The sequence below is a fragment of the Trachurus japonicus genome, chromosome 8 (assembly GCF_045865225.1).
Source record: "Trachurus japonicus isolate A0001 chromosome 8, Traja_1.0".
NCBI lineage: Eukaryota > Metazoa > Chordata > Actinopteri > Carangiformes > Carangidae > Trachurus > Trachurus japonicus.
In genome coordinates, this window is record NC_140914.1 from 21,297,182 (window position 1) to 21,315,757 (window position 18,576).

An 18,576-nucleotide genomic window follows, 5' to 3' on the forward strand; every position below is an offset into this window, starting at 1 on the left:
CAGTCTCTGTGGGTACACATGGAGGAGGAGGTATAGGTGGTGGACAAATACACTACACAACTACTGCAAACTCAAACAGAATTACACATTAAAGATTGTTCATTGAGTGGGCAATGGGATACACATTTAACTTGACCTGCTTGGGGCGAGACTGATTTAACAACCTTAAACTACTGACATATCGAAAAAAAATAGTTCCAACATTGTCTCCCTTTTTTTGCCGCAAGCAAGTAAATGTATTTCAGAGAAAAAAATTCAGCAGAGCATTTGATGTGAATGTGCTTATCATTATGTGACGCATGACAACTGGTGGACACTGTGCTGTGTGGTTTGAAGGAGAGTAGAGGTTTCTGGCATAAATGTATCTACTTCCAATTTGTGTGGAAGGTCACAAGACCAAAGAGATCAGAACTAACTCACCTCTTTAGTTTCAAATCCAATCACAATGGAGCAGTATGACGGATGAATGCAATAGTTTTCAATTATTCAATTCAGCTGCACTTTCAATTGGCGTGGTTCTGGTCACTGTAAAGTTTCCTCCTCTTCTTACTGTTTGTAATCAGTTTACAAATGTGTAGGTACATGACTATGGTCTGCAGATACACTTAAATAAAATGTGAACTTACAATAATATGACACTACATCCATACCAAAACAATTTGGCAAGTGGAGAAAGTTGTGATTTTACACTGCTACCATACATCAGTCACTGTGCACAGTGTGCAGTCACGGTCCAGCTCATCTCTTACTCTGTGTGTAGAGGGGCTGATGTCTGCCATAGTCATTCTCACCAGAAATGGTTGTGTTATTAAAGAAAGTGTCTTCCTATCTTGAAAGCATAGGGCAAATATGGGTTTCTGTAAGGGCTTGAGTATAAACAGTGCATGAGAGTATTGTATTATTTACATCAAATATCTTTTTTATGGCTTTTCAAAATAGCTATAGCAACTTCAACCAAGATGAGTTGCTGAGATGCTAAGACTGGGCCTGGATGTCTGACGCGCTTACAAAAGAACCTCACTGAGATTTCTGAACTAAAGATCAAAATGAACTTATAAAGAAGTGTATGAACTAAAATCAAAGTAATCACAGTGATTCACAAAAAAACAACTAATAAAATAATGGCCAACAAAAAAATACGGTGACACCAGCTCACCCTCTCTCCCTCTCTCAAACAAAAGAAAAGCAACAGGTGAACATATTAAGTGCTATCCCTGTCCATAATCATGTGACCCGCCACTCAATATGATTACACAAACTAAATAATAATCAAAACAAACACCACCGAAATAACCCTCAAACTTAACTAAAAGAAAAACAAATTCATGGTTCCTACAATAGCTTTTAGTCCGTTTTCAAATAAAAGAAATAAAATAAAGATGCTGGAATCAACCCAAACACAATTGTCATCTTTTATCCAAAGAGTGCATTATAAACTAATGAGCCCAAGCCAGCACTGTTTGCATATAAATCAGTCTGAAAGAAGTAATTAGGATATTTCCCCACACTTGGCTTTGTGAAATTGACCATAAATGATTGATGATGTCTCATTCATTGAGTCCTATTTTTTAAAATGTGATGAAATATAATTCCAAAACATTTTCTATAATAAATATGGCAACGTGTTTTCCCCCTGTATTTTATTAAACAACACCTATGTACAAATATATTCATTACAGGACATGTAAAATAGTACATCTCAGCATGGTGTAAATGGCTTTGGGTGCATCTAGTACAAATATCCACACTCCACTATGATACTTAGGTATTCACACAACCCTGCAAAACACACTTATGAAATTCAAGCATTGGCAACATTGTTTTGTTTTTTTTGTGATCCCTCTTTCCCTTTTGATTGCTCATGATTTTGTTACTAAACTAACTGATCCGTCAAATGGCACATTGTCATCATGACTGTAGTGAATGTGGTCCTGATGCTGCCATGTACGTAAACCTTTAAACTGAAGCTTCAAACCCACCACCAGATTCAAAGTACAATCATGCAGTTCCCTGAGAGCTTGTTACCACCTTACCTCCTTCGGCAGACAGTCCTGGGTCAGAGGCAGAGGATTAGAGTCATTGTTTAAGCATTACAGCATGTTACTGCTTTCTCTCCTTGTCAGAGAGAAGAGTCTCCTGGGTCGGCCGGGACCTCGCCAAGAATTAAAGTGTCTCCGTCAACCAGCTCCTCCCGTGGTCATAGGCAGTCCCTGCACAGTGCAACCTGGCCAATACGATAGTCCCTGCAGGGGCACAGGCGGCGGTATTTGCTGCTGGAGCCGGCGCAGCTGAACAGCAGCGGCTCCTGCTGCAGGCCACACTCAGCATGTTCTGCTGAGAAGGCAGGGAAGAGGTGGTTCATCTCTGACTCCAGTCCCTCGCACTGGAAGTCCAGCCTGGAGACAAAGACAGAGGAGGAGGAGGACCCAGCTTACAACTTACTGTAACATTCATTGTTTTCAGGTTGATAGAGTATTAAGTGTAATTCCACTCACAATATGTTTAATATTAATGTTAGCAAGAGTGCCAGAGGGTACGGGTGATTATTCCACTAATATAATTAATATTAATTCTACGGTGGTGCCTCTTCAACCTCGGGGAGAGAAGGGAAATGTTACAGGGAAAGGGTGAACCTCCTGTACTTTGTGCTGATGCATAATAGGAGTGTAAATGACGCACAACACAGTGAGGAGAAAGTTAGTTAAATTCATTGTTACCTTATGATGATCATTTTTTAAGACTCCCCTGAAAAGATGATACATTTTACAAAAACACTGAATAGTGTGAACAAGAAAAAACTTCAAGTTTCCCCTTCATTTAAAGGGCCAATGTACAGTATACTATCAAAATCACAGGTATGTTATTGACTTTTCAGAATGAATTATATTCCAACATTAAAGATGAGTAAACAATCTCTACATTGGTAGACATACAATGTGTTTGTATGTATGTCATCCAAAAACATCATTATAAAAAACAGTACTTTTTTTCAAAAAAAATCTTGTTTTCTTGTTTACTTCGCTGATACATGCTGATAAACACTAATTATACTACATTAAGAAATGAAGAGTAAACATGACTGTTTTGTTATAATGCTGTGTCAACACCAGCAAATGAAAAGATTCAAAATGTGTAGGGCCAAATTAATGTGCACAGTCATTTAACAAATGATCCAAACGAGGAAACATCTTACGCGCTGAAGGCCTCCTTAATGTTGATGAAACGATAGAGGGCAGGTTCGCAGATTAGTCCTGCGCTCTGGCATGCCGTCACACACGACTGACCCTCCAGCGAAGCCAAAAGCCGCAGAGCACTGAGCGGGGGCCAGGATGAGTAGGAGCTGCCGTGGGATGCCCAGGTTAGAAAGCTGGAGTTGGGCAGGAGGATGAAGGGGCTGGGAGGGCTGCCCTGCCACGTCTTGGATGAGTTTACTGGAGGAAATGGAGCCTCTGGAGAACAAAAGTCCTGCAGGTGCCAAGATAAAATGTCCCAGATCAGTAATATTTTGAGTGTTGTATTGCAAACAATTTGACCCTGTCAGGTAAAATAAACTCTCTACTACACTACAGACCCGTGACAAAGTAGCTTAGCAGCACACAGGGTTCCCTGACAGCTAATACAAGAAGTAATAATAGAAGTGTTACGATAGAAAAGGTGCTCATCAGAACTGACAATTCCTCGACAATCTTCCGGGAGAAGTATATGAATGCAGTTATGCCACCAAGTAACAAATGAGGTTTAGAGGTAAAATTAGGCTCTGGTGAAAGCCCTGATTAGATTCCCCCTCCAGCTGGAGCTATTCATAAGACCCAGGTAATAACATTTCTCTGACATGTCCCTCTGGCCTCCAGACCCGTTTATTAAACAGGCTCCTAGTGCCCACAGGCAATAACCAGGTTTCCAATCTCTCCATCTCTGCTGCACCTCCACTCTTAAACACAGACATCATCCATGACACACACATACGCACGCACGCACGCACGCACATACACATGCACAATGTACATACACACCTCATCAAGAAAATGGAGGGCTGGAGAGCAGCAAGGTTAGAAGATGGATAAAAACAGTAAAAATGCTATATGTTTTTACAGTATTGTGTGCATCATGTATTATTTGTAAAGGATTTACTGTATTTTGATACTATTATCATTGTTGATGTGGTGCATTACATCTGTCTTGAAACATTAAAATAAACTACAAAATTTCCTCATGGAAAGTTTGAGAGTGAGTGTCACAGGGGTTGCTGCCGGTCACATATTGAACATTTGCATTAAGGAGCTGTCAACCTGTGTGTGTGTGTGTGTGTGTGTGATTGCAGATTCCTTTTCAATGCAAGGGATGACAGTAATGGACATTTTGAGTATATTCACTATTGGGTTCACATTGAATAAACTGGATGTTCACAACCTGACCATTTGAATAGAAGGAATCTGAATAATTTCTGTGGTGATGTTGCCAGTTCAGTGCATGTGAAAACATATTATGGTCAATTATGGTCAAACTTGATGAGTTACATTAATCCAAATGTCTGTATTATCATTTACACACTGCATATAGTCCCTGTTCAATGAGCATTTGTTTTAACACCTTAGGTTTTCACTACATTAGAGGATGCATTGTGATAATAAGATCTGTTAACACCCTATGGTGAGCGGCCACAGAGTAAACAATCATTTTCCTCTTTTTACAGTGTAGCTGTGTGTCTTTGACACAGGTAGACTGACTGGAAGAGCAGCCACAAACTTAAGCTGCATCTCAGATAAATTACAGGAGATGTATCACTGTTATTTATCAGTTGGATTCTTTATCCACAGTCACTGGGAAACTTTGAAAACTAATACAATAGGACATTAAAAAGTGAAAGTGTGTAAGATGCATTCTTTGTGCTTTACTGCATGTGCCATCATGCTGTCATACCCTCGGGGGGGGGGGGCTCTCAGCTGAAATGAAAGTGCATCATAACAGTGACAGTGGAAGAGGAGCTCTGTCAGTGGACAGAGGTGGTAGTCACAGCCGGAGGCTTAGAGATTCGACTGGAAAGTTGAAAAATGAGGGTGAGAAATGTGAGCGATTTGTGTAGTTAGAAACAAAATTGGAAAAGTCTGAAATGGGCGACAGGGTGCGTTAAGAAAAGGGGAAGAAAAGAAAAGGGAGGAAAGTCTGATTGGAAGTCTGACCTTGGACAAGCCAGGCTGGCATGCAGTCACAGTCTCAGTCAGTCACGGCATGTTGAGTGTGTGTGTGTATTTCTGACAGCGGGGGAGAGATTGTGTCAAAGCAGAGCAGAGGCTAACACATTTCCCTTAACCTGCCACTGCCAGACTCTATAGCAACCATCACAACATGATAGATGTGTCAGAGGATGACAACATGTGTGAATGCACAAATACAAAATATGTGTGTGGGGTTTGGATGTGTGTGTCTACTTTTTGTTTGGCAGTAGGACTTCTGTACCCACACTTGATTTGGTAGTATCTAGTGTAAAGTCATGTCTAAATTATTGATGACTATCAATTTCATGTGTCAAAAAAAGAAGACTGCATGTCAGCCCATTTTATGTATTAGCATTACGTTTCTCATTCATCTGTGTCCTTGAGGAGCATCACTGACTAAAATTAGTCACTGTGCTTGTCTATTATACTTGCAGCTGGTGCCTGCAAAGGTTTTAATAGCTGGCCCAGGCAGTTTAGCAGAGGTATAAATATTGTGCCTAAGCAACCAAGAAATACCAGAAAGGGAGCTCTCTAAATACAAGTTCAGTTTATTAATTTAACATAGATCAACTGAATGGACATGTGAATGTGAAAGGGCAGGAGACCTTGTGCCGTTGCAAAAATTCAATTACAATATGTTCCTCATCCATTAGGCTACAGGCCATTTAACCACACAGCATTTTTTGGAATTAGCAAAACGTCTCCACACACCTCACATTCTGAAATAGCGAAAACTGTCTTCACCCAGAACATCTGACTGAAAACGGCAAATGCTGAGATGATGAAGGACAAAAGATTCAAACAAATAGCAAGCTTAGAGCATAAAAAAAAGATGAGGTTAAACATGTTGATTTGAAGCAGTGTGGCATAGACTGGATGGTGTGTATCTGTTTCAGGAGGTGGACAAATGATGACAAATGTTTTAGATGCAGCAAAACACATTCAAACCAACTCAGGCTTCAGCAAAGAGCCAATTAAACCTCTTCCCCTGTCAATAAAGAAACCGAGACAACTTACAAAGACGACCATCCTGATGAGCGGAGGCCTCCTATTGCACTTACTGCTCTGAGACTCATCATTTATATTCTTCATGCTGTCCAAGGAACATCATTGGTTTACAAGGTAATATCTCTCCATCATTTATTTCAAATAAAGTAAAGAGACAAGATGGGCTAGGGCTAGCTCGTTAGCATGCTAACTTCAAGAGGGAAAAAAAGACATGACTGAGGCTATTGGCATTGCTTTCAGCAACTGGAGATAGTTGTTAGCCAATAGAAAGTGAATTTTCATGCTGATTTTGCAATGTTTCCTCTAGACCTGCAAGTTAACAGCAAGTTAAACTTACAAATGGCTCTTTTGAAACCCTTTGAAAAGGGCCAAAGCTGTTGAGGCACAAACTGAATAATTAATCTTGTGGTTCCAGCTCACATTTCACATCTATTCCGATGGTTGATTCACACAACCAAAATGTCACCAACCCCAGCGGCCCTCCTTTCAACACTTGCACCAACAAACAACTTCTATTATATCACTACATCAGCTGGCATGCCTCACCTGATTGGATTTGTTTTGAGACTTACCTGGTTGTGAATGTAGGCATGAACTCTTTCAAGCATCCCTTCACAGGTGTACTCATAGGGCAAGAATGGCTCCACCTGCAAGGACAGATGTGAACCCTGATGAAGATGAAGAAACAGTGAGGGTGGTCGGTGTCCACAGAACCAAGTCTTAGTAATTATAGGAACTGAGCATCTGATACTTAATCAAAGCTGACATATTCATTAGTGTAATTGTGAAAGGCTTATATCATGCCATGAGCATCACATTAAAATCAATGACCTAATACATCACAGGTGACGGGTTTGAAAATTGATTTCATTATTTTTAGTGATGACTATACCAATATGTCAAACAATGGATTAAACTGACGGCAGGGCACAGGTCCTCCTGCGCTGAAGATGACGATGTTTTTTGTGCATTCTTGGTCCTGCTCTTATCAGTGTGGTTGCTAAGGCCCGTCACTCATTGTGTAAATGTTGATGGCAGACAGTGGATTAAAATTCAGTGAGAGAACAGTGATCGATTGCATGTTCAGTTCACTCTAGTGTCGGTTGCTAACAGATTTGTAAGAGATGTGAGAACATAGCAGCACAGGGGGAAGACTACTACTGCTGGTTATGGAAAAAAGAGTGCAGGATGGTGTCTTATGAGACAGATTTATATTAATTACTGAGTTTTTAAACCTATTGTTTTTTTGATGACATCAGTAATTATGAAATATATCAGGATAAGATACATTCTGTTAGGCTCCCTGATGCAGAATCCCCTCTGAATGTCTCCCGTGGTGGCTGAAGTGAGATCTCATTGTTTACTATCAGGCCACTAAAGCACAAGGGCTTTTAAACTGATAAATGGATCCTTTTAGTGTTGTGTTCCTTTTAGCACTCCCTTATTACTTTATTTCATCTGAGTTTAATGAAATGTATCTGGCACTTCATCAGCTATTCTGCAATGCAATTTGCCTTTTGGGCATCTTTATATAATAGAATCCGAGAGCGAGAGAGAGAGAAAAAAAAGAAAAACGCTTCATAGATGGTGATTTGAATTCAGAAGCAGAAAACATTTTAAAAAGACGGTGCAGTTTATATACCAAAACCGACAGCATTCCTCCGCCTCCAAAAATATGCAAGCAACATTCATTATTTCACTTCAGCTCTGATGACATGAAATAAAACTTAATCTGCGTTGCCAAGGTGAGTAGTGCCTGGAGCAGCCATGTCCAGGAAGAAGCACACAAGCCCTGTCGGCAAGTAAGATCAAGCTGGTGTCACAAACGTTTAAGTGCGTGTGTTTCTTTGTTTCCATCATGCATTGTTACCATGGTGCCAGTAAAAACTGAGGCAACAGCGTTTCAGACAGGCACAACAGTTAGTCAGTTAGGTATATTTCAGGGTCAGAAGTGTCCCTTATAATCTGTAAAAAATTGTATTAATTTATTTCACACATTAAGTTACATCAGCAGCTTTCCTTAAATTTTATGATGGAACAATTTTGTTTTACTGTATTTACAAATCCATGTAATTCCAATCAATAGTATTTAAATATCCACACTACATAGACACATAAAAAAAATCCAACAATTTCCTCATGCATTATATTTATGAACATTAAATTCATTGATCTTTCTAAGAGGATAACTAGATACAAGGTAAAAGCTGCTCAGTCAGCCTGTGTAATCATTTGTTTTTCACCACTTCTTTAAACATTTAGTAGTGCCCTAACTGGTAACATATTTTACCTCTATCAGCAGGAAGCACAAGTTTCTATTTAACACACCTGGCAGGTAGAGGCACACATGCATCTTGGCACTGCGAGAGTCTTGGCTATGGCTCAGCGTTGTTGCGCTGACACATTGAGCACAGCGTGATTGATTAATATGATCTGCTGTAGACAAAGCTTACTGACTGTGGTGCCGGCCTCTGGAAAGCAGCCATGTAAGCCCAGGTGTGGGCATAGTTTACCTACTGAGCCGCTCAATATCTCAAGCAATTAGCAGCGCAGAGAGCAGAGAGGAAGCCAGCTAAGCATTTTGCTCTAATGTCGGATGCCATGATTAAGAGCTCTATTAAAGGCTGACGGCCTCAAAAGTAGGTCAAACCATGTGAAGTGTGAATATAAAGTGTGCAAGTGCGATTTATGCCTTTACCTAGCCTATTATGCAGCATTATAATGTGCTGCAGTAGACTTTATATTAGAATACTATGATTTTGTTGAATGGGTCGTGCTGAGTTTGGATAATAAAAAAAAAAAGGACATACATTGATCTTCATGATTTCGCGGATGGTTGCATCAAACTCTTCAGAGCTATTGAAGTCGATGGTGATGACGCGAGGTCTGCCAATATACTGCTCTGCGTAGGGATGCTGGGAGAACACCTAAGGGAGGGATAAATGGGATACATTCACAATTACAATAAAAGCATATCAAGTTGAGATCGAAAATTGTGTTGTTCACTTGGTTTTTATGAATGTGCGATTAAATATTGCATTGTATAAAAAAGTCAATTGCCATCATTCTTATAGCTAGGATGATGATGAGTCTATCTACCTTCCTGGAGGTGGGCTTCCCTCTGAAGAAGTTGTGATTAAGAGAGCTGTGAGGGGGATTAAACTTGGGTTGTAGAAAGATGCAGCCATTGGCTATAGCCTCCAAAGGGGCCGGACCCTCATATGGAAACCCAAATCCAATGAAAAGCTTAACAGGAATAAAAAGAGGGAAAAGAAAGGGATCATAAGTATATTCACTGAGCTGCTCATATCCAGGTCAGCACTTGCATAAGGTTTAGTTCAGTTCTTTAGAAGCAGAAAGCACTTGAATATAATTCAAAAGTCGTACGTGAAACATCTGAGCATTTTCATGAAAGCATCCGTAACGTCCCTACCTTGGCCTTTCTAAGAAGCTGCTGCAGCTCGTGCTGAGGCAGCAGACCATGGTTCTTGACAAAGGCAGGAACCTCCGGCGGACGCTGTGTGTCATAGTAAACTGTCCCGTGGATCTCCATGTAGCGCTGCAGAATGGCCAGGAACTTTTCCTTACCCTTTGGAGACACGCGGGAGAAAATGAATTAAACACTGGAAAATAACTGATTTATCATTGTAAACACTGCTACAAAGGTGGGCCATCCTCATTTGCATTCAAATTAGTATTTTCTTTACTCCTCTGTATCCCTACTGCTTAGTTTTAGTCTCTCACTGCTTCACTTTGTGTCGTATATTTCCATTGTCAAGTTTTCAACACTGTTACCCTTAACAAATGTTTTTTTTTTACCTGCAGTTTGGATGCTGTTAGATGATTATGTTGCTTTGAAAACTCCCATATCTAAACACAGACCTCCATGATAAATAGATAAATAATAAATGCTGTCTATTCTAAAGCCTGTTTATGAAATTAACTTTAAGATAAATGTTGCATTCCACCGCACAGAAATTACACTATCTTTAAGAACGGCAGCTAAAATTAGTTTTTCTGTTTTGGTCTGAACTATGTTTGACCCTAAATGTTATATGTTTTATAAAAAATAATATAGTTACAAATAACTATGCTCTATACAGTGAATTACCAATGTCCTAAGCAGTGAAAGTCCTACTATTTTGTTCTGTATTTCTCTGTCCTTTGTTCTGGTATCTTATTCTAAGGAACATATTGTACATGCGTGTACATGACGGCCCTCCCAATGTTTATTTAAGCACACAGACTGCCCATATAAAGGTGAGACGGGACAGTGAAGCTTTCAGGTGAAAAACTACCTCCCAGAATTTCCTCCACTGAAGAAACCACCGTTTGTGCTTAAAAAGGCCTCCAACAAAGAAATGGATAAAGCTGGAGACCTGTCAAACAATGGCAATGCATAAAGTTTTTATCGGCTCCATCAGTAGTGTTTGTGCTGCAGCTTCCAAGTGATAAGTCTAAGGCTGAATTTCTTTCCCCATCAGACTGTGGAGGCAACAGTACTGGTCTGGATTTTGAGACGGTGCTGGCATTTCTTGTGCGTTATTATCCCGATGGCTACTTAATGTTGCATGTCTGTTTTCATTATAGGTAGACATGATAACATTAGCTAACTTGCTGGTAATATAATGAATTTGTTGGCACATGTTGCTTTTGCTAGCTGGCTTACCGCCAACATTGGCATGGAGCTTATAACAGCACTGCCAATATGGGCTAATGGCTACAGCTGGTTAGTGGAAGCAACAATTATTTATACAACCTTTCAACACAGTCGATCAGCTCTCCTATAGCACTTCAACAACACACACACAGTTAAATGTGGTGCACTGATTCATTACTATTACACACAACCACTCCATGAAGGGCAGAGGGAAACATCCCGTAGGAGTTGAAGAGGGCAGGAGAGTCACTTAAGCCAGAGAAAAAAAAATTGTCAATGGAAATAAGACAAGCTGATCTGATGAACCGAGTCAGCTCTTGTTAGCACCAACATCATCGTCGAGGCAACGGGCAACGATCCAACACCTGTGACGTGATGAAATCGATGTATATCCTCTGAGTAGCTGTGTGAGACACTTCGCTTGCATAATCCCACTGAGGTGAAAGTGAATTTGTTCATCTCAAAAAGTGTTGCTGGGGGAATGTCATGAATTATTTACTCACACTATGTCTTGAAGGCATAAAGCATTTATAAATGTCATCTGAGTGTTACTCCTCGTTTTTCATCTTGGGCTATTTTAATGTCTGTGAGCAACATGGAGATGAAATCACACTTTCTGTAACTCAAAGTGACACTGCTCCCAAAAGCCTTCATTCCTGGATTCATGATAATTACAGTGACTTATAATTATGACCACTGGGAAAAATTCAAAACTTCTTTACCAAATTTAGCCAAAATATGTTCTGTCTTATGAGTTCAGTCAATTTTATATGACAGTCCTCCATACTTTGTCACAGATGGTTTAAATTCTGGCTGATATTTCAAATCACGTTAAACAAGTCTGTAAGCACATATTTTGGATGGATATTGTATATCCACATCACTGACATGAACCACTCCAGGAATGCATGGTTTGGGTTTCAGCATTTGGGAGAATCGATAATGCCAGTGAAAGGCAGGTGCTCTTCCTTGATGCTGTGTGGATCCATCAATGATGCATCATGGTATCATGAATACAGAGTAGTGAAGGAAGAGAACAGAAGTGCCAAGAGGACGGAAGTGAGTTGGGAGAAGCCGATGTAGAGGAAAAGAGAGAATACGACATGAAGAATTAGTCATTTTTCCTCTCGTAGGACCTTCGTGAGCCCAAAATCTCACATGTGAATCTCAGCACAGAGGCGGCAGAAGAGTCTGCTCTCAATGAAGGAGGTTTTCATTGTCTGGAGAGATCCTGACACTACTGGCAATTTTTTTTTCAGACTCACAAATGTAACATCGGAGCTCAGCTTGTTTGGAGAAACAGGGGACGCTGTGCCAGTGTGCGAACAAAGCTCCGGTTAGATTCAAGTGAAGCAAACCTTGGGGGAAGCTGCAGCACACTTCAAAGTTACTGTACAGTACGACAGAGGGAAACCTTGCCAGTAGCTCGGCGGGAAAATTCACTCTAAACAAAAACCAATTGTTCCTCTACCAACAACATTTCAGCAGAGATTCCTACAGGAGAAAATGGTTCAGAAAAGAAACATTTTGTGATTGTTTCACAGCGTAGGAGGGTTATATTCAAGAGTTCTCCAAACTTAGCATCCATTCTCTTTTTTATCACATTCAATAATCCACTCAGGGACAAATAATTTGCTCTTCTCACAGAATAGAAACATACTACAAAAACTACAAGACAGCTATTGACTAGGGATGCACAATAACTGTTTTTTTCCACCGATACTGATAACTGATAACTTCCTGCTTCTCATAACTGATGCCTATACTGATAAATGATATCATTTTTAATAGTTTATAAACACACCTGAGGTTAAGAAAGGCTGAGATGTAGTGAGTAAAGATGAATTTGACATTGTAGCTCTGCATCTGACTTAACCAAATAATACAAACGACATCACAACTGTAATCACAATAAAAACAAGAACAGTTATGACTTCAAAAATCAATATTTATTATTGTTTCAAATCAACTGTTTCAAACTGATCGATAATGAGCAAAATCGAGGCTATGTTGGCTTATTATAATTGGCTCTAGAAATCGGCAAAAAAAATTAATTATCTGACTTATCTGTGTATTTTGCAGATAATTATTGTCTAATAGCGGGCCAATAATTATCTGTACCGATCGTTATCGTGCATCCCTAGTATTTACAGCTGTTGCAGGGGTTTATCATGTGATACAGACCTTCCACATGCTGGCTTCTTTGCCATACACAACAGCCATGTTAACCTTGTTCCTCTGAACATTCGGCCTCTCCGTCTCATTCAGCTCCTCCGCCACAAAACCCATGAAAGAGTTGTCTGGAGTGTGGGCTGCCAAGGACAAACAAAGCAATTTGAAACACAACATTAAAAATTCAATTTCATATCTGGGAATAAAAAAAATGTTATTAAAAGTAGTCTTCAGAGAGATTCAGAATTCTGTGTGTTTAGAGACTAGAATAAAAAGATGGGAAAAAAGTAAAACTCAGTTTCATGTTTTAGGCAATTTATAGTTGAATTCATCTGAGTTGACAAACTAAAAATGGTGCCTTTATAAATGTGATGTTAAGAAACTTCGAGTCGCATCTGCCTGGTTGACTCCATCAATAGTCTGTACAGTGCATTTGCCTCTATGTCTCCTAATAGCACAGCAACCATAAGGTGAAACAACTTTACAGGAATTAAACTTTTTGTTCCATCATCTTTGTTCTGGTTTTAACGAACACAGAATTATGGATTGCGGCTCTAATGCGTCCTGAAAGCTTTCTGCTCTCAGGCAACTAAACAGCACAGTGACTGTTAGCACACACAAAGGATCTACGACACCACCAGGGAGATGTAAAGTGGGGAGGTGAAAGAAACGATATTTTCAGTCAATTTTCAAACCTGGGATGAAAGCTGGCATCTTTCACAGTGTCGCGCTTTGTGATAACACAAAGTATTTTGGAAACAGCGGGGTTGCCAATTGTCGCTGAATTAATTGGAGACAGCTGAAGTTTAACCCAATGTGCCGTGAACGTGCTTGTGTTTGTGTGTGTGGGGGGCTGCTGGTGTTCGGCCACTGTAGGCTGCTTTAGGCATCTGTGCAGGAACAGCTGTTCTGAACGAACGCTGAAGCACTGGAGCCCCAAAGCTGCGTCTGTGCCGGCCCGAGGACTTCGTAAACTCATGCAATCTGTTCGCACTCTCTGTGACATGAACTCAGATGCACACATGCCTGCATGCACGCGTTTCTGATTTAGAATCGTCTGTGAGAATTTTTGCAGACATTTAATCAAATAATTTCCCACAAGCAGATGTGCAACCTCGGGCTCAGAGATAGCAAAGTGGAAATGTGTGTTAGAGAAAAATCAAAGTCCACGTACGGAACATGGTCATGTACTGTTTGGCGTGTAAGTTCCAGTAGCCCCAGTTGGTTCTGTAGCCGTGCAGAGTGGCGTACTCCTCGTGGTTGTAAGCAGGCTCAGTGCCGAAGGTGTCAATCACTCGGATGTGGCACCTGGGACAAAAATAAGAAATAAGCTGAGCTAAAATTGGAACAAAGTTGTTTCTTGCTTTCAAATCACGACGTCTCTGCTGAATTAGTGAGACAAAAAGGGGGGAAAAAAAAGTCAAAGTTTTTCACTAGAGGCAGCACGTTCATGCACAGTAAGAATTTAGTCTGCAAAATAATATGCTCACAGAGATCATAATGACAGCACAAATGACAGCCATGGAAAAACAAACAATATTATCTTCACTTTGACTTATGGGAGGTTATCACAGAGCTATAACTGTGTCTTGTTGTCAGAGTGGTTTAGAAAGCTGTCAGCCATGATGGATATCATATCCATGTCCCCTGCCAGTCTCCCCGTGGTGAGCGGGGCTCACACGGGGCCCCAAGGTGAGACAGCTGAGGTTTAAATCACAGCATTGTTTTGCAGCCATCACAGGGCGCAGAGCATGACACCACCTGGGCTGGTCTAAGCTGGATTTGAGTCAAACACATGGATCAATATTGTTCTCTGAAATGTTAAAAGTCTCTTGCCATATGTAAGTCTCTGTGGATTGACTGAAAAATGCTTCAAATCCTCCCTGATAATGTTAAGGCAACATTGAAGGAGGGAATAGATTGCACCGCTTCGACTGCATCAGCACTTAAACATCTTGAAATACGTTTCACTGACGTCTCTCCAGATTAAACCCGGGCAGAAAAAACAGGGGTGTAACATTTAGTTTACGAGGAGCAGCAAGAGTAAAAGATGTGAAGCAAACCAGCACCGAAATCAGCAGTGAATATTCTCACTCTCAAGAAAATCCACTAATGTAATCTAACCTGAGGAGATTTATCAACGCCCTGCATCTCTAATCAGCATCAGAGCTGGCAAGGAAATTAAAGTACTGGCCTGTCACACTTTGACAGCTGAGGAGTGCTGGTCGATCAGCTGACCTTGGACTGATGCTGATTGGAATCAGCGGAGGCTTTTTGCCGCTGCCCTGCCGGGGGCCTCGTTTTAAAGAATTAAAATGCAGGAGAATCAGGATGAATTATTGTGAAATGTGTGCGCCTGCTGCTCGGCCATTTAACAAGTGTAACACGCTTCTCTAACAGTGAGCTACACACTGCAATACAGCTACACCATGTAACACTACGCCCCATCGATTACCATTATTTTCACACTGCTATAACTTCAAGATTTGTTTCTTTGATGTTTACTCTTCAATATATGTATAGCATTACTGCAATTTACTGGAATTACAGTTACAATGATTAATACCTGAATTGCACCAAGGGGATGAATAAAGTTCATATTGATGTATCTAATAATTTAGATTTTGATTTCCTGTGCTGTGACTGTCACAGTTCTACTCATAAACACTACTGACTGTATTTATTTACTTATTTATACCTTGAAGATGTTTTTTCTTTGCCTTTTAGTTTATTATACGTTTCCCTCACAGGGTTGTAGTTTGCATTTAAATGTGTTTGCATTCTATTTTCTTTGATTGGGAAAAAAAAGAAGAAAAAAGAGAGATTTCCATACTGTGACTGTTGCAGTTCTGCTCATATGGAACAAAAGACAAAAACTTTACCGAAGTGTTTACTGAGAACGGCGCCTGTAACCACTCAGACAGGTGAAATGTGTTTCTCTGTCTGGGCAATTTGCAAATAAATGAGCTGTGTTTCACTCTCATACATATAACTATACACTTATATGTGTATATGGCAACAAATTCATTTCAAGTAAATTACCCGTTTCCCTATGTGATGCATATAAATAACAGTTTGTGGCTCAAGGTAAAAGGAAGTGACATCAGCCCAGACGTCTGCACCTGGTTCATTGATCAGTGTTTATAGTGGCTAAATTAGCAGCCCACTGTCTACCAGCCTATAACGCTGGCAAATCAATAAGCTAATAGTGAAGTATTTCATCAGACAGGCAATTGGTCGTTACCAAAATGGCTACATCAAACAATGGAGCTTGTTAAACTAACAGAAACAACTGTGCAAAGACAGAGAGTAAGACATAGAGAAAGAGACTGACTTGTGCTTCCTCAGTGACAGACCCATGAGCTGCTTCATCTGCTGCAGGCCATGGTAGTCGGTGTAGATGAGGTCAAAGGGCACAGGTCCCGACACAGGGCAGCTTCCTCTTCCTGGTGGGACCCCCAAAAACCTGCGTACAAAAGGTTAGATGTGCTTTAAATATTATTGGGGAGCTGGGCGGAAAATGTGCACAGTGGAATAAAAACACTGAGTGTAGTCTTACAGAAGAGAAGGAGGACTCAAAAGAAAAGAAAAAGCAAATGTCACTGAGAGAGATTTTCACTGGCCATCTCATAAGTAGAAAAAGAAAATATCTGTGCAAAATTGAAACAGTCCAGGGACACTCAAGCCTAATGTGTCAGATGCTTGAACAGAATCTCAATTAAGGCACATTAAGTCCACTTGCTTTGAGTCCCACAGCTTTTCAGTGATATAAATGAGGCTGCAGTCAACCAACAGTCACAGATAAACAGTGATGGGAATAACGTTGTATTGGTATTAACGCTGTTACTAATAGTGCTACTTTTTTCAGTAATGAGTAATCAAAAAAGTTACTGTTTCCCTATTACAACGCTGTTACCGTTACTGACAATAAAATACGCCATTACCTGGCTATACTTGACCCACTTGAAAGGTTCTTCTCCCCCTCCTCTCCTCTCCTCTCCTCTCCTCTCCTCTCACACATTTTGAACTGCCATTATCTGTTGCACCTGGTATTTTGGCCTTGGTGTCTCGCACTCTCTGTGTTTCCACAGATCTCTCCAGAGCTCCATCCCACTACACACACTCGAACCACCTGCGTCGCCTCCTTTCCCCCTGCTGTTAAACCAGCCTGCCATCCCTGCCCATGAACCAGTCTGCCATCCATTACTCCCATTAAGCTGTCCTGCTCTCCCTACCTTTCCTACCCATCATCATCATTGTAAACTGTTTTCTTGTCTGTATTCAACATCTATTGCATGTCTGCCCGTCCTGGGTGAGGTTTCTCCAACTTTTTCCCTGTTAAAAGGGTTTTCTTCTGAGTTTTTCATCAGTCGAAGTGAGGGTCTAAGGGCAGAGGATGTTGTTATGATGTTGTGTAAAGCCCTTTGAGACAAACTGTAAAAATGGGCTATACAAACAAAATTGCCTTGCCTTGCCTTGCCTTTTTTTCTTTGGTGAGGGCAGCTGATGTGAAAGGGAGGGTGAGACAACCACATAATAGGTGATGAAGATTGGCTTAGGTACAATAAGATTTCATCATAAACCAATCAGAGGCAGAGTGTACTGTATGTGTGTGTGTGTGGGGGGGGGGTCTGTTCACAAACACACAAGCTCAGCAGCAACTACACTTCAGTATCAAGAGGAGTTACAGCGATGACAACGTGATGAGTTCACAGAGTTCAAAGGTAGCTTTCTCAAAGTAGGTACAAGCATTATTTTTCCTTCGTTGAGGTGAAAGAAAAAAATGTGTTTGTAACATGCAGTTTATGCCCAGGATGAAAGTGGGGGGAAAGTAATTTGATATATTTGAGCATTACAAAAAAAGTACTGCAAGGCAATAGTTACTTTTCCTGGTAATTCATTACTTTCATAATGTAGTAACTCAGTTACTTTTTGGGGAAAGTAACAAGTATCTATAATTAATTACTTTTTAAAAGTAACACGCCCAACACTGCTAATTAAATAGTTCATTTAAAACACTACAGCTGTTGCACTAGTATTACTGTAGATGTGTCTGACAACTTTTGTGAACATTATCGTGATGGACAGATCATCCTCCACAAAAGGATGATAACAGCCAAAGATCTCCAAAATACTGTCACTCCACCATCATACAAATAACCCATCAGGAGAGTAATTGATTTTGATGGGACAGCTCTACCTTTCATAGCTGTTGGGTACAATTTCTCCCATTTCTCTCAAGTGTGTGAGAGGGTGCATGCACGAAATTGAGAACGGCTGGAAGAGAGGAGGGAAAGAGACACAGAGAGACAGAGAGTGAAAGAGAGAGAGAGGAAGAATGAAAGTGCACAATTGCAGCGTGAAGCATCTCAGCGCTCTCAGCGGGAGAGGACGGCAGAGCCACTCAACCGAACAACCCACAATTCAACTACCAGGCAACGGGATCTCGCGCAGGGGGGGCACTTGGTTTGTCTGCACAACTCGATCTGACTGAGACGCAAAAACACACATTATCTGAGA

At 40.6% G+C, this 18,576-nt stretch overlaps 1 protein-coding gene across 1 annotated transcript in view; it reads right to left on the reverse strand.

The window, feature by feature from the left end:
- Positions 1–1,625: 1,625 nt before the first annotated feature.
- mgat5b (alpha-1,6-mannosylglycoprotein 6-beta-N-acetylglucosaminyltransferase B) overlaps positions 1,626–18,576 on the reverse strand; it is a 64,677-nt gene continuing 47,726 nt past the window's right edge. Inside the window, exons 9-17 of the mRNA XM_085784632.1 lie at positions 16,391–16,522; positions 14,231–14,364; positions 13,069–13,196; positions 9,658–9,813; positions 9,324–9,470; positions 9,035–9,151; positions 6,797–6,871; positions 3,194–3,465; positions 1,626–2,396 (exon numbers count right to left, since the gene is read on the reverse strand). Of these exons, the coding sequence (XP_085640758.1) occupies positions 2,198–2,396; positions 3,194–3,465; positions 6,797–6,871; positions 9,035–9,151; positions 9,324–9,470; positions 9,658–9,813; positions 13,069–13,196; positions 14,231–14,364; positions 16,391–16,522 (1,360 nt within the window). The 3' untranslated portion in view covers positions 1,626–2,197. The remainder of the gene's footprint in view (positions 2,397–3,193; positions 3,466–6,796; positions 6,872–9,034; positions 9,152–9,323; positions 9,471–9,657; positions 9,814–13,068; positions 13,197–14,230; positions 14,365–16,390; positions 16,523–18,576) is intronic.